Source organism: Cavia porcellus, unplaced genomic scaffold (genome assembly GCF_034190915.1).
Source record: "Cavia porcellus strain 051 isolate PalLab524CR breed Dunkin Hartley unplaced genomic scaffold, mCavPor4.1 scaffold_8, whole genome shotgun sequence".
NCBI classification, from domain to species: Eukaryota; Metazoa; Chordata; class Mammalia; order Rodentia; family Caviidae; genus Cavia; species Cavia porcellus.
Window position 1 is genome coordinate 32,378,695 of NW_026947491.1, and position 13,287 is coordinate 32,391,981.

The following is a 13,287-nucleotide window of genomic DNA, read 5'->3' on the forward strand; positions in this document are numbered from 1 at the left end:
CACTTGCCCAAATTCAAACACTAAAATGGTGGAGTAACATTCAGACAAGATTTGCCTGGCTTCCCTTGTTCTATTTTGATGATGTGTTGGCACAAATTCCCACATACTGTGATTGTTATCTGAGAAGAAAGTGTTAAATAACATCCTTGACTGAGAAAAATTCCTCTACATTTTATTTTCAGTTTCCTAAAATCACTTGCTCTGTGCGGGTATCACTAATCCTTTATTTAGACTCACCCCACTTATCCATTCTATACATAGAATTAATGGGTAAATAGATCAAACAGTACAGATACGCTCCACGAAATGAAGAATCTGAAGGACATGTTCACACACATTGTTCTTTATTCTTCACCTCTATTCCTCCATTTTTCTTTCTTTCTGGGCAGTGCTGGTTCCTCTTCTGGCTACCAAAACTGCAGGAACATACCTTGCTCTTAAACCTGAATATCTGTGACAATCATATAGAGTACTCAAATTATGTTAATTTATTAGTAAATAAATTAGAACTATTTAAAATCCAATAATTACGGTTGCCATTAAACTGCACATGCTTGGTAATCTGTAAATGTCTCTATATATATTTGTCTAAGTTAATCTTTAAAAACTAACTTGTATTGCCAACATTTTGATATAATTTTATTTTTTTCTTTAACTTTTCATTAATGAAGCTTATCCTCTTTTTTGTGCATAACCCAGCAGAAAAATTAGAAGCCAAAAGACAAAGGGTTCAAGTCTACCTTTCTTTGTAAGTGACAAAGCTTAGAAAGATATAACCAAGCTGTACACATCTAAATGAATAATTTGCATTTAGGACATATTTACATACTACTGACAACATAAATGATTGAAATAAAAAGCTAAACAGTTCTTCAGATCATTTAATTGATTTTTCTGCCTCTTGAAGATTGTTCTTCATTCTTCACCTTTTAAAAACAATTTGGTGTTTTTTTCTTGCCTGTCCTGCCTGACGATAAAAATTTAATCAAATAAGAATTTTAAATTCCAAGAATTTTAAATAAGAATTTTAAATTAATATAATTCTGGTTGATATACAGTTACTACTTTCTCAGATGTGTCTAAGAATGATATTGTTCAAAAGTTAATCTTGACTAAAGTCATCTGTTGATTACATTTTGCAGTGATATTATACATATTTCCTATTGATAATTTAACTCATTTCCTCTGCATTTTCTACAAGAATTCAGGCTTTTTTTTAGGAATACATGATTTATTCACTGCAGAGTAATCAATATACTGAGAAGAAAAAGGTTTTAATTTAGTTTATGTATTATAAACAAACATTTTGAGCAGCCTTGGCATAGACTTATGTTTCTTGAACATCAAGAATAGACATATTCTCAAAGTTCAACGTAATTAAAATACAAGGGATCTCATATTTTTCTTTAACATACCAATACAATGCAAATAATCAGTAGGAATTTTTTGAATAATATCTATTTCCATATGGAACACTACAGCACTAAGCATTCTTCTTTTAGAATTGCTTAATTGCTTTTTTGTATTTTTTATACTTAATTCTGCTGTACTCTTATATAATCTCTGAAAACATGGTTTGATCTTTTCCAGTTGACACTGTGCTTGGATTCTATTGAAGAAATTTTTCTAATGCATTGAAATATCTTATTCTCAAGGAGTTTCAGTAAAAAAATTGAGTTTCAAAGTAATCAAATGACTTGTCTTAAAGTATAGTACCTAAAAACCACATGCCCTGCCTACCACAACCAGCCCCATACCTCCCCTGCTGTATTTTACAATGCTTCCAATTGTAATGCTTAACTCTTTTACAGTGTTGTCTTAGTTACTTTTTACTTGTCACTGAGACAAAATACCTGATGCCCGAATTTGGGAAAGGAAAACTTTATTTCTTACAGTTTTTGGAGGTTTCAGTCCCTACTCAGTTGACTCCAAGGCAGGGTGGCATGGCAGGGCCACAGTTAATGGCAGCTGCAAATAGCAAGCCGAAACTGGCAAGAGAGAGAGAGACACACACACGCATTCTTCCTACCATTACATTACATCCTGGCTCCACCCCTAGGCCAGTGTAGCACTCACAGCCCCAATCCAAGCACTAGACAATGAACCAATCACAAATGCACAATGCAAAGACATGAGACCTGGGGGCTACCGACATAAACCATGACATTCCACCCCTAGACTCATGTACATCTTTTATACAAAAGACATTTAGTCCATCTCCAAGAGCTGCCAAAGTCCTAACAGTTCCAGCATTGTTGAAAAGTCCAAGTCCCAAGTCTCCTCCAAGATCTATGGCAAACTCATTAACTGTAACCCCCTGTACAAATGAAACAAGGTTAAACATTTCTGAAATACAAAGGCACAAGATAAACATTATGATTCCAAAAGTTACAAACATGGGAGTACAAAGCATTGGCAACAAAGCAAGTCCAACATCCAGGAGGGCGAACATTAAGTTCTAGAGTTCCATCTCAGCATTTGAAGCAATCTGGTTGCAAGCTCCAAAAAGGCTTGGGCAATTTCAGCTACCACAACTTTTCTCTTAAATCCTCTCTGCTCCCTTTTTGCAGCTTTCCTTGTGTCACCCACTTTTCTGGCTTTTCCAAACTTCTGGGATCTCCACTGCACCTTTGGCTTCATCTTTACCTCTTTACAAATTGCCCTCTCAGGGGCACACTGCTTGGCCTCCCAGGCCCTTTGTAATTAAGGTGGAAGCCATCTTACCCTCAGAATTTCTGCATTTTCCTTGTACCTAAAATCAGCACCACGTGGATGGCACCAATGTTTGTAGGGGTTGATTGCCTGGATTGTTGGGCTCTATGAACCTGATTGTAAAGAAAAGCTTCTCTATGTTGCCACTATTCTGGAACCTCATGTGGCCTCCATTGCTATTCTGGAGCATGGTGCTCTGCAGCTTTCTCCTCTCAGAAAATTCTTTCAGTTTTGCCATTTTGAGGCTGCAAAGGGTGGAGACCCTGCTTCCTGGGATGCCCCAGTGCCATCTTTCTTATCTCTCTGTTTCTTCTCAGCAATCAAAATCTCAGTTTGAACTTTACAAAACTTTATAATCCGAAGCTTTACTGGAGTTTTCCTTATGGCCAAACTCACAGTATTGTAAAATTATCCTGCTGGGCTCTTTGCATTTGATTTACAACGTAAAACTGGCTAAAAGTCCCCGACAATAGCCATGCACAGCCTCAACATTTGACTGCCTTGAAATTTCCTTTTCCAGATGAATCAGTCCATTGCCTTTTGTCTCAGTCTTAGGCAAAGTCTCTGGGCATGAGCAAAATGCAGACAAACTTTCTGCTAAGCCATAACACACACTGTGGGGGGTCCAACAACCAATGCAGTCCTTCTTCCCATCAGAAACCTCCCAAGCCTGGTCTTTAGCATCAGGCTTTCTATCAGCCTTCTGGTCTCCTGAGCTCTGAACAGAATCTCTGCTATAGAACAGCCTAAGCTGCTCCAGCTCTATGCATGTGGTCAACATGTCCAAACCTTTACAAACTCTGCCCACAAGCCATTTCCAAAGCCTCTCAAAACACATGGTCAGGTATAGTCATGGCAGTGGCCCCACTCCTTGATACCAAATTCTGCCTTAGTTACTTTTTAGTCATCGAGACAAAATACCTGATGCTCAAAGTTGGGAAAGGAAAGATTTATTTCTTACAGTTTTTGGAGGTTTCAGTCCATACGCAGTTGGCTCCAAGGCAGGGTAGCATGGCAGGGCCACAATTCATGGTAGCTGCAAACAGCAAGCCAAAACCAGCAAGAGAAAGAGACACACCTTCTTCCTGCCATGACATTACATCCTGGCTCCACTCCTAGACCAGTGTAGCACTCACAGCCCCAATCCAAGTGCTAGACAACGAACCAATCATAAATGCATAATGCAAAATCTTGGGGCCTGGGCACCACCAACATAAACCTTGACAGATGTGAATAGCTTACAAGTTGAAATCACTATCTCATTACACTAACTTGTGTATTTATCTGTGTTTCTGTTATCTGGAAGCTTCTTAATTGTGGGCAGATGCCGGCCTGATTCCTCACTTCTGTTGGTTTAGTCACAGATACATTTCCCATGAAGACGATGAGGCTTCAGCTCTGTAGTTCCTTTCTTGCTTGAGGTTCCTCCAAGACTTTGGGTGAAATTTCAGCAATCACATGTTCATGTGTTTTGGCAAAATTTGCCAGAACAAAATATTTTAATTAGATTGCTATGTGGATTCATAACTTATGTTAGTAATTTTGTCTTCCTGTCTTTAAGTAGGGTTCTCCAGTTTTTAAATACTTGACCTCACAAAATCTAGGCTGCTTTTTGTTGGTACCTTTTATTGAATAATTACATAAAAAAGTGAAGGCAAGAGGAGAATAAATATTTTTATATCATTATGTTTTAACATTAAAATAGAATTTCTGGAAAAACATTTCCACCAGCCACCAACACTGTGTATCACCTTTATGTAATAACATCTGATTCTTTAGAAGGTGCTTATACAAAGTACTTACCTTTAAATGAATCTACCAGCACTTAAGTTTAGTCTTCAAGTAAAGTGACTAATACTGGAATGTTGCTGATTGTGCTGTTTGTAGAAGGGGTTGTTAAAGTCAGCGGTTAAGGAAAAAAGCCCCGAACATACACCAACTGAGCTTGCTCATGATCTGAGCCTGTGGACACTGCCATGTCTACTGAAGCTCTAGGGTACCAAATCCTTACAGTGTGGTGCTTACAGGGCATTTGAATATGCTAGAACTTTTTCTGTAAACAAAAAATATAAAGCAAAGCAGAAATGATAATGTTTTTGGCCTCAAATGATGAACCTTTTCCCTTCTCCTTTTCATTCTCTTTCCCTTTATTTTTCCTTGACTTCCTCCCCTCCCTTCCCTTCCCCTCCCCTCTGCTCCCCTCCTTCTCCTCCCTTTTTCTCTCCTCTTCTTTTCTTGATGCAGGTGTTTCATATCATCCAACAGCCATAAAGTAAAGCTTATTTCTCCCTTTAAAACAATTGAACTGAGTGGCTTCTAAACAGAAGATGAAAATGTGGTTGCTGGTCAGTCATTTTGTGATTGTATTATTCACAAGCTGCCTAGGAGGTAAGGAAACATCCTTTGTCTCATCTCTGTAAGTTATGTCAACATAATTAGTGTGATTTCCCTTTCATTACGTCTGTTGTATGATGTTAGAAGTGATGATTCCTTTTGACATTTTAATCATAAAACTAAACAGATTTTATATTTTAAGGTTTGTCCCAATTTAAAATTTTTGACTTTTAGTTAGAAAACTCCTCATAAGATATAGTCCTCACATAGAAATGTGCCAGTGAAGGTTGAAAATTTGAATGGGGAACTATTCCTGGTGTTAGCCTTGGTGGGACAGTCAGTTTCAACTTAACATAATTTAATGCGCCACAGCTTCCTACTATATAACATTTTCACTATCCAGATACGTAAGCTAAAGTAAATTCAGTAAGTAATAGTAAAATGTGCTTTAAAAAAAGAAATTAAGAAGTAATGAATTTTAAACACATGTTCCATTTGTTCTTCATATAGTTATTGATAAAATATATTTTTAACTTTTGCCGTGTTTAACAATTGATTCATAAAATTCTTTAAAATTAATAATAACATCTTAAGAGTATTACAACTGGTTCAAACACACTATTGAATCTTACATATCTTTCAACAGTTTAATGAATCTTAGGAAAGCCATGTTTAATGTGTGTATGATGTGTGTATGATAAGAGTAATGAAATGATTTTAATATATTTTAATATATTAAAATATATTATATATTTTTATATATTTTAATATATTTCAAAGAGAATATATTTCTTTCAAAGAGAAATATGAAGCATTAGAGATAATTCCTTTGAGAGAATGTATGTTGTATTTTTACTTGAACATAGCATGTTTTCTATCAGGTTTTCTAATATATTAATCAAGAACCTTAGCTCTGTAAGTACTTCTTAAATTGCTGTCTCGTTTGGCGATACACATCTCATACTGTTTTATATCATTCTCTGCTGGCCACTTTATGATGAACCTGAGAAAGAGTCCATAGAATTTATTTTCAGGGAAATAAAAATAATATTTTATTTTGAGTAGTAAAGTTTATTACGTTGAATCTAGTTTCCAAAACATAATGATTTCATTAGTACTTAAATTTTATCAGCATCCATATGTATATATATATATGTTTTTAGACACAGTCATTACATATATATATATATATATATATATATATATATGAATTATATATATATATATATATTGTAAATATAATGAAAAATTCTGGCTGTTATTGTGGTGAAGCCTTATTTTTATGAATGAGGTGAAACAAAAATATATTACTATTACCAAAAATTCATAATAATTTTATTGACTGAAAACTTTAGGTCGCCATCTATGAAATATAAATCTTTGGGCAGATGTGAGGATACTTCAGCCTTAACAGTGAGGAGCCAGTGCTACTATATTGATTAGATTCTCATTTGAGAAATGTTTGAAACCACAACTCAAACACTTGTTTTAGAATCAATTTTTTTTTTTTTTATATTTAGAGTTTACCTGGCACAGAAGATTTGGTCATGGGGGTAAGTAATTGCAAGTGTATATCTTTGAAATATTTTAGATCGTATTTTATTTTCTGCTTTATGCTATTGCCTCCGTAAACTTAAAGGTGAATAATTAATGCTAGATCACTTAGAAATTTTGTGAGTATTTTTGTTCATTTGTTTGTTTTGAGATCATAAGACAACTTGTTTGATTACTGAAGTGGCACTGTGGCCAGCACAAAATATTCAGTGTGGTCTGTATATTCATTTTGTGTTTTGTAACAATGCTATGCAAGTAAATTTCAAAGCAATATTATAAATACTGTCAATATCTAACTTACTTTTGAAAGCTTCTTTTCTCACTACAGGAGGGAAAACTAAAGTTGGAACTGTAAGATTCACTTCAACTAAGAATGTACAGATGTCTCACATTTCATTATTTCATATACATTAACTATAGTGTACAGTCATGTTAATTGACAATCTACTTTGACTACTGAAAAGTTCTTTCAGAAAATGAGGCAGAATGGTATACTGAAAAAAATACAGGGTCTAGAATAAGACTGGCTTATATTTGTATCTCCAGCCTGGTACTCAGTAGATGATCTTGTGATTTGTATAAATTTTCAACTTCTAGGAGGTTCAGCTTTTCAATATATAAAAAACACAAGATTGTTTAGAAGGCTAAAGAAAGACTGACATGAAAACTTACAGCACAGTGAATGATATAATATGTACTCAATGAACACAGTAAAACTGGTAACATAAAAACCACTACATAATATCCAGTGGGACATGGAAATTTATTTTTCAAAAAAATTCTAGTCTCTTTCTTTTATTTTTATTTTTATTTTTTTTTAATTTTATTTAAGGAGAAAAGAAAAAAAAAGCAGGGAAAGGGTACAAGTTATACAGATTTACAGAAAAAAAAATGAACAGTAGGAAATCACTAGTTAATGGATTACATATTGTCATCTTATAAATAATTGTTCAAGTCACAAAATTAAAGCTTGTAAAGTGGACATTCCATCAACGATACTGCAAACAGTTCTGTTCATTGATCCAATAAAACTCTGTGATATCATTTTCTATCTTATACACTTAAATATACATGCAGTTATATAGTTTGGAGCACTTTCTTTTCCTCTCTTTTGTACCATGACTATTACACATTTTGGGTTTCATTGCTCCCACGGTTCTTATTACTTTTTTGGAAGAGAGTAAAACCAAATGTGACCTAACAGAACAGAATCGGTCAAGTCAAAAGGGTGGACATAATAGATAATGTAAAAACATAATACAAGGTGATCAACAATGGTTACTATAATGCCTCCCACTATCTCTAATAGAATTGCCTATATCGTTAGTTATAATACAATTGAACAAAACAGTAAAGAATAAAACCAACAAAACCAAAACATTGGAGACATTGTAGGTCTTCAAAAGTAGATAAAAGTCAACAAGAATGGGCGTCATAATGAATCTCATTATCTTCACAGCTGATGCCTAAACTTTCGAACCTGATACTATCCAGCAAAACAGAATAGGGGAACATCAGTTAAAAACCAGATGGTGAGAGTAATACAGGGCTTTAAATCAAGGTAATGAAAATTCAAAGTGGGTTACTATAATATATCCTGCTATTTTTTTCCTTTAATTAAAAGGATAAAGATAAAAAAGTAAATAATGGAGTGGAGATTGAGATAAAAGAGGGCATAACAACGAAACAGCGCAGATCAAAACATAACCATTTAAGCAGAATAGTGTTTCACCACCAGATAATCCTAACCTAAAAGTAGTTACCATATTGTCTTTCTTTGAAATCCTTGAGTACAACTTCGTATACTGTAGCATTAAGTATATCAAAACAATGTAAAACCATTCAAGAGAATGACAGCGTTACAGAGTATTTAGAATCGACTAACAGAAAATGAATAATGGTTTCTGTATAATCTCCTTGTCTTTACAAGGTTTTTGCTTATACTATCGTACATAATAAAATCCAGTAAGATACAACCTATTTAGACCATTGGAGACAGAAGGACAAAAGCTAGATGAGACTTCAAAACAGGATGATACTAAATCAGTATTACCTATTAAGATGTCATTTTCTCCAAAATAGCTGTTCCTATCATCCAATCTTCTCTGCCTCATTTCTGTTGAGCTCTTTTTCTGTCAGTAGCTGTCAGTTTGTCTTCTTCATTTTGTTCTCTGCTCCATTCGTTGTGGCCTCTCTGCCATTATTTCTGGATTCTCTGTATTTTTCTTTTTTTAGAATATCCTGCAATACTCTCTGTAGAGTTGAATTGGTGGTTGCAAATTCCCCCAGTTCCTCTTTATCCTGGAAGCACCTTGTTTTTCCATCAATTTCCAGGGACAGTTGTGCAGGATATCTCAATCTTGGCTGGAGATTATTATCTTTCAAAGCTTGAATTATTTCCCCCCACGCTCTTCGTGATTTGATGGTTTGTGCAGAGAAATCTGCTGTAATTCTGATGGGTGTTCCCTTGTAAGTGGTCTGTTTCTTGTCTCTGACAGCTTTTAATATTCTGTTCTTGTATTGAATTTCTGGAATTTTTATTATTATATGCCTGGGTGTTGCTCTGTTTGGGTTGTAGGTAGCTGGGGTCCTGTATGCCTCATACATCTGAGTATCTTTACCTTTTGCTAAATTAGGAAAATTCTCCTGGATTATTTCTGTGAGTAGCTTTTGTAGTTCACTTGTTTGTGTCCCTACTTCTTCTTTTATGTTCTTAATCCTTAAGTTATGGATCCTCTTATCATCTTCTTGTCTTTGTATTATTGCTGTTTGTTTCTTTGTTATTTTTAAGAAGTTTTTCATTTCATTCTCCCATATTACAAGTCTGCCCTCCAGTTCAGATAGTCTGTCCTTAGTTTCTTTCAAGCTGTTATGCCAGTCTTCTATAGACTTCTTAGTATCTTGGTAGTCCCTTTGAACCTGCTTCACGTATTCTATAGTTTCTCTGTTTTCTCCATCAAACAATTCTCCCCTTTTTTTCTGTTCTTCCATTCCACCACCTGTTTTTTCTTGGGTGGTACTTAGCATTTCTCTAACTATTCTGCATACTTCTAGCTTCAGGTCATTGATAACTTCATTCCTGAATTGGTCTATGAGGCTCTCTATATGGTGCCTTATGTATATTGGTGCGGTGTCTGCTATTGCCTGTTTCTCAGAATTGGGGGCCAAGGAGCCTTTCTTGTTACTGCCTCTTCCCATGCTGCCTCTTCTTCTCTGTTCCTTATATATGCAAGCTTATATAAGAGGCCCAGCTTCTCTCCCAGTCAGCCACAGCCTGATCGAATTGCGCCAGTTAGGTGTTCCCGCTCACCGCTGCGCACCAGGGAGTTACGGACCAGGCAGCCTACGCGTCTCCCCTCCCGGCCACCATCAGGCTCTGGGATCTGGGTTGGGACAGCCTACCAGGTCCGCCGGCAGCGTCACGCAGGCCAGGCACTTTTCACCAATCCCGCCCGAGAGGGGGATGTGTGGCTGGAGTCGCCACTGCGCCCTGCTCCCGCAGGACTGCTCAGGCCCAGAAAGTCCTCCGCTGGAGTCAAACTGTGGTAGAGTGTCAGCTTCTCTCACTCACCTCACCACAAGTCAGTGCAGGCCTCCCTGCTGTTCGCAGATTGCCGTTCTCAGAGCTTCTGCGCGTCTCTCTCCTTGCTGAGCCGCTATAGAGGCAGCCAGCCGCCGCGCGGCGGGAAACCCAAATCGCGGCTTACAATGGCGCGGGGTCCAGCCTCCACACCGAGACTTTTCTGTTCCTGTTTTAGCACCAGGACTGCATTCCAAGTTGGTTTCTCTCAGCCCAGTTCGTTCCTGAGTCAGCAGAGCATATCTCCACCTGCTTATGTCCCCTTAGTCCGCACCATTCCTGGCTTCTGAGCCGAGTCTTTCAGAGAGCCTCCGGTAGTTGCTGTTATCTGTCCGCCATGTTCTCCCGGAAGACCTTTTTTTTTTTATTTTAAAGAGGGTAAAATGAAGCACAACAAAACAGTACATAAGAAAGAAATATGAGACATAATTTCAAAGCAAGACAATCAGAGATCTTCACTATCTATCATATTGCCTCTTGTTTTCTTCCAAATAGTTATCCATGTCTTCACATACAGTGAATTCATATAAATCAACATAGCATAAAACTGATCAGAACAGGATGATGCAGGCATTTTAGGTCTTCAAGACCAAACAATAGGGAAGTCAACAATGGCTATTATAGTGTCTCTCATTCTTTTCAAAATAGTTGTCCATACCTTCATGTATGTTGAAATTAAACAAAACAAAACAGACTAAAATCACTCTGAACAAAGAATAATAGTACTGCTGGGTTTCACATCATGATGCTACAGAGTCAGCACTGGGTACTGTAGTGTCTCTTTTTCTTCCAAGTGGTTGTTCATTGCATCATGAATTACATAATCAGTTGTCATAGACTGTTTACAAGTTCTATGCATGTGTGAGTCTCTACATGTGTATCTATCCTTTCTGTATTAGAGAGAAAAACAAAACAAAGCAAGACAGAACAAAACAAATTCCTAGAAAAACATGAAATGAAAAAGTCAAATAATACTGCTATACAAGATGATCTATCACGGTTACTGTGATGTCTCTTATTCTCTTCAATAGAATTGTCTATGTCACCAAGCGTAGTATAATTGAATACAGCAGTACATAACAATATTAATAAAAACAAAACATTGGAGTCATTATAAGACTTCAAAAGCAGGTAACAATCAAGCCAGAGTGGGTGTCCTACTGAATCTTGTCATTTTCAGTATAGTTGCCTATACTCTCAGACTTGATACTATCAATTATAATAGATTTGAATAAAATCAGTGAATACAAAACAATAATCTAACAAACCAGATTCAAATAAGATCAGTCACAATAAGACAGTGTAAGTTATACAGGGTTTCAAATTAAGTTAATAGGAAATTAAGAATGTTTGCCACATTATATCCTGCTATTTTCGGGATAGCTGTCTGTGCCCTCAAATCTAGTACAAGTAGATGAACTGGAACAGAATATAATCCACCTAAACAGAGCAGTGAGAGTGATGTGGATTTTAAATCCTGATACACTATTAACAGTATCCTCTGCCTTCTCTCCTTTCACTCCCCCAGGGTGCACTGCGCATTTTGGATCCCACCAACTCCCTCAGTTTTTAGATTGGATGGGGGCAACCTGCTATTTACCTAAGTGGTTTTGAACCTTCTCATTCTTGGGACTTGATCTCAAGTTGTATTCCTTTACCTACAAAAGCCTCAAGGTTCCCTTCATTACAGCTAATTAGTTCTCTACTGCACAAAAGAAAGTATCATGTCCTTCCAACCTATCTGCAGATGCTGGTCGAGTTGCCACTATATCTCTCTGGTTCCCTGTCACATAGAGCACTGTTTTCTCATATTTGATTTTAGGTCCATAAGTCCTCTTTCAGGTTAATTATATTTCCTATACAGAGCATCTCAGTGGACCCTACCTGCTGGCCTACTCTGCCTGTGTTTCTTTTTATTAGTGTAGCAAGGCCATCTATATTAGAGATTATAATCAATCTTCACTGCCTCATTTCTGCTATGCTATTTTTCTGCCATTGGTTGTCTACTGTTCTCCTTCATTCCATTGTCTGCCCTATTCATTGAGGCCTCTTGCCACTGTTCCTGAAACCCTGGTGTTTTTTTTTTTTTTCCTCTTTCTCTAGAAAGTCCTTCAGTACTTTTTATAGGGTTGGATTGGTAGTCACAAATTCCCTCAGTTCTTCTTTGTTATGGAAGCATCTTGTTCCCCATTACTTTTGAGAAACAGTTTTTCAGGGTACATCAATCTGGGTTGGAGGTTATTCTCTTCAGGGCTTGAGTACTTCACTCCAAGCTATTCTTGATTTGATGGTTTGTGTTGAGAAGTCTGCTGTGATTTGGATGGGTTTTCCTTTATAGGTTATCTGTTTCTTTTCTCTGATGGTTTTTTAATAATTTGTTCTTGTAATGAACTTCTGGGATCTTTATTATATGTCTGGGGTAGCTCTGTTTTGGTTGTAGGTGGCTGGAGTTCTGTATATCTCATACATCTGAATTTCATTTCCTTTTCCTATGCTTGGGAAGTTTTCCTTAATTATATCTGTGAATAGTCTTTGTATTTACCCTTATTTCTCCACTCATATTTTTTATTCTTAAGTTATAGATTCTCTTGTCCTCTTCTAGCCTTTGTATTATTACTGCCTGTTTTGAGAGCTTTCTTTTCATCATCAGACATTGCAAATCTATCTTCAAGTTTTGTTAATGTATCTCTAGTTTCTGTGAGGCAATTTTTCCAGCTTTTGACGGAGTTTTTAATTTCCTGGTAATCTCTTTGAATCTGTTTCATATATTCTGAATTTTCTTTATATCCTTCATCAAATGGCTCTCTCCATTTTTTGTGTTCATTCTTCCATCTGTATCTTCTTGAGATGTGCTTAGCATTTCTTTTATTAATCTCCTCTTATCTTACCTTACTTGAATTAATATTTCAGTTTTGAGCTCATCTATGAGGTCTCAAAGATATCTCTTTGTGCTGCTGATGCCATGTCTGATATTGCATGTTTGCTGCCCTGAATCTCTGTTATGTTTACCTCTTCTGGAACAATATTCTCAGGGTTGGGGCTTGGGGACTGGGGGCTTTTTAAAATTTCTTTCTCTTGTCATGCTTTTGGTTTCTTCCATACCAGTG

At 36.4% G+C, this 13,287-nt stretch overlaps 1 protein-coding gene across 4 annotated transcripts in view; it reads left to right on the forward strand.

The window, feature by feature from the left end:
• Window positions 1-13,287, forward strand: part of Cntn1 (contactin 1) — a 373,034-nt gene that overhangs the window by 215,837 nt on the left and 143,910 nt on the right. For all 4 annotated transcript variants that reach the window (XM_063254557.1, XM_013159444.3, XM_063254558.1 and 1 more), the window contains 2 exons: window positions 4,957-5,100; window positions 6,567-6,599. In XM_063254557.1, the coding sequence (XP_063110627.1) occupies window positions 5,040-5,100; window positions 6,567-6,599 (94 nt within the window). In that variant the 5' untranslated portion in view covers window positions 4,957-5,039. The remainder of the gene's footprint in view (window positions 1-4,956; window positions 5,101-6,566; window positions 6,600-13,287) is intronic.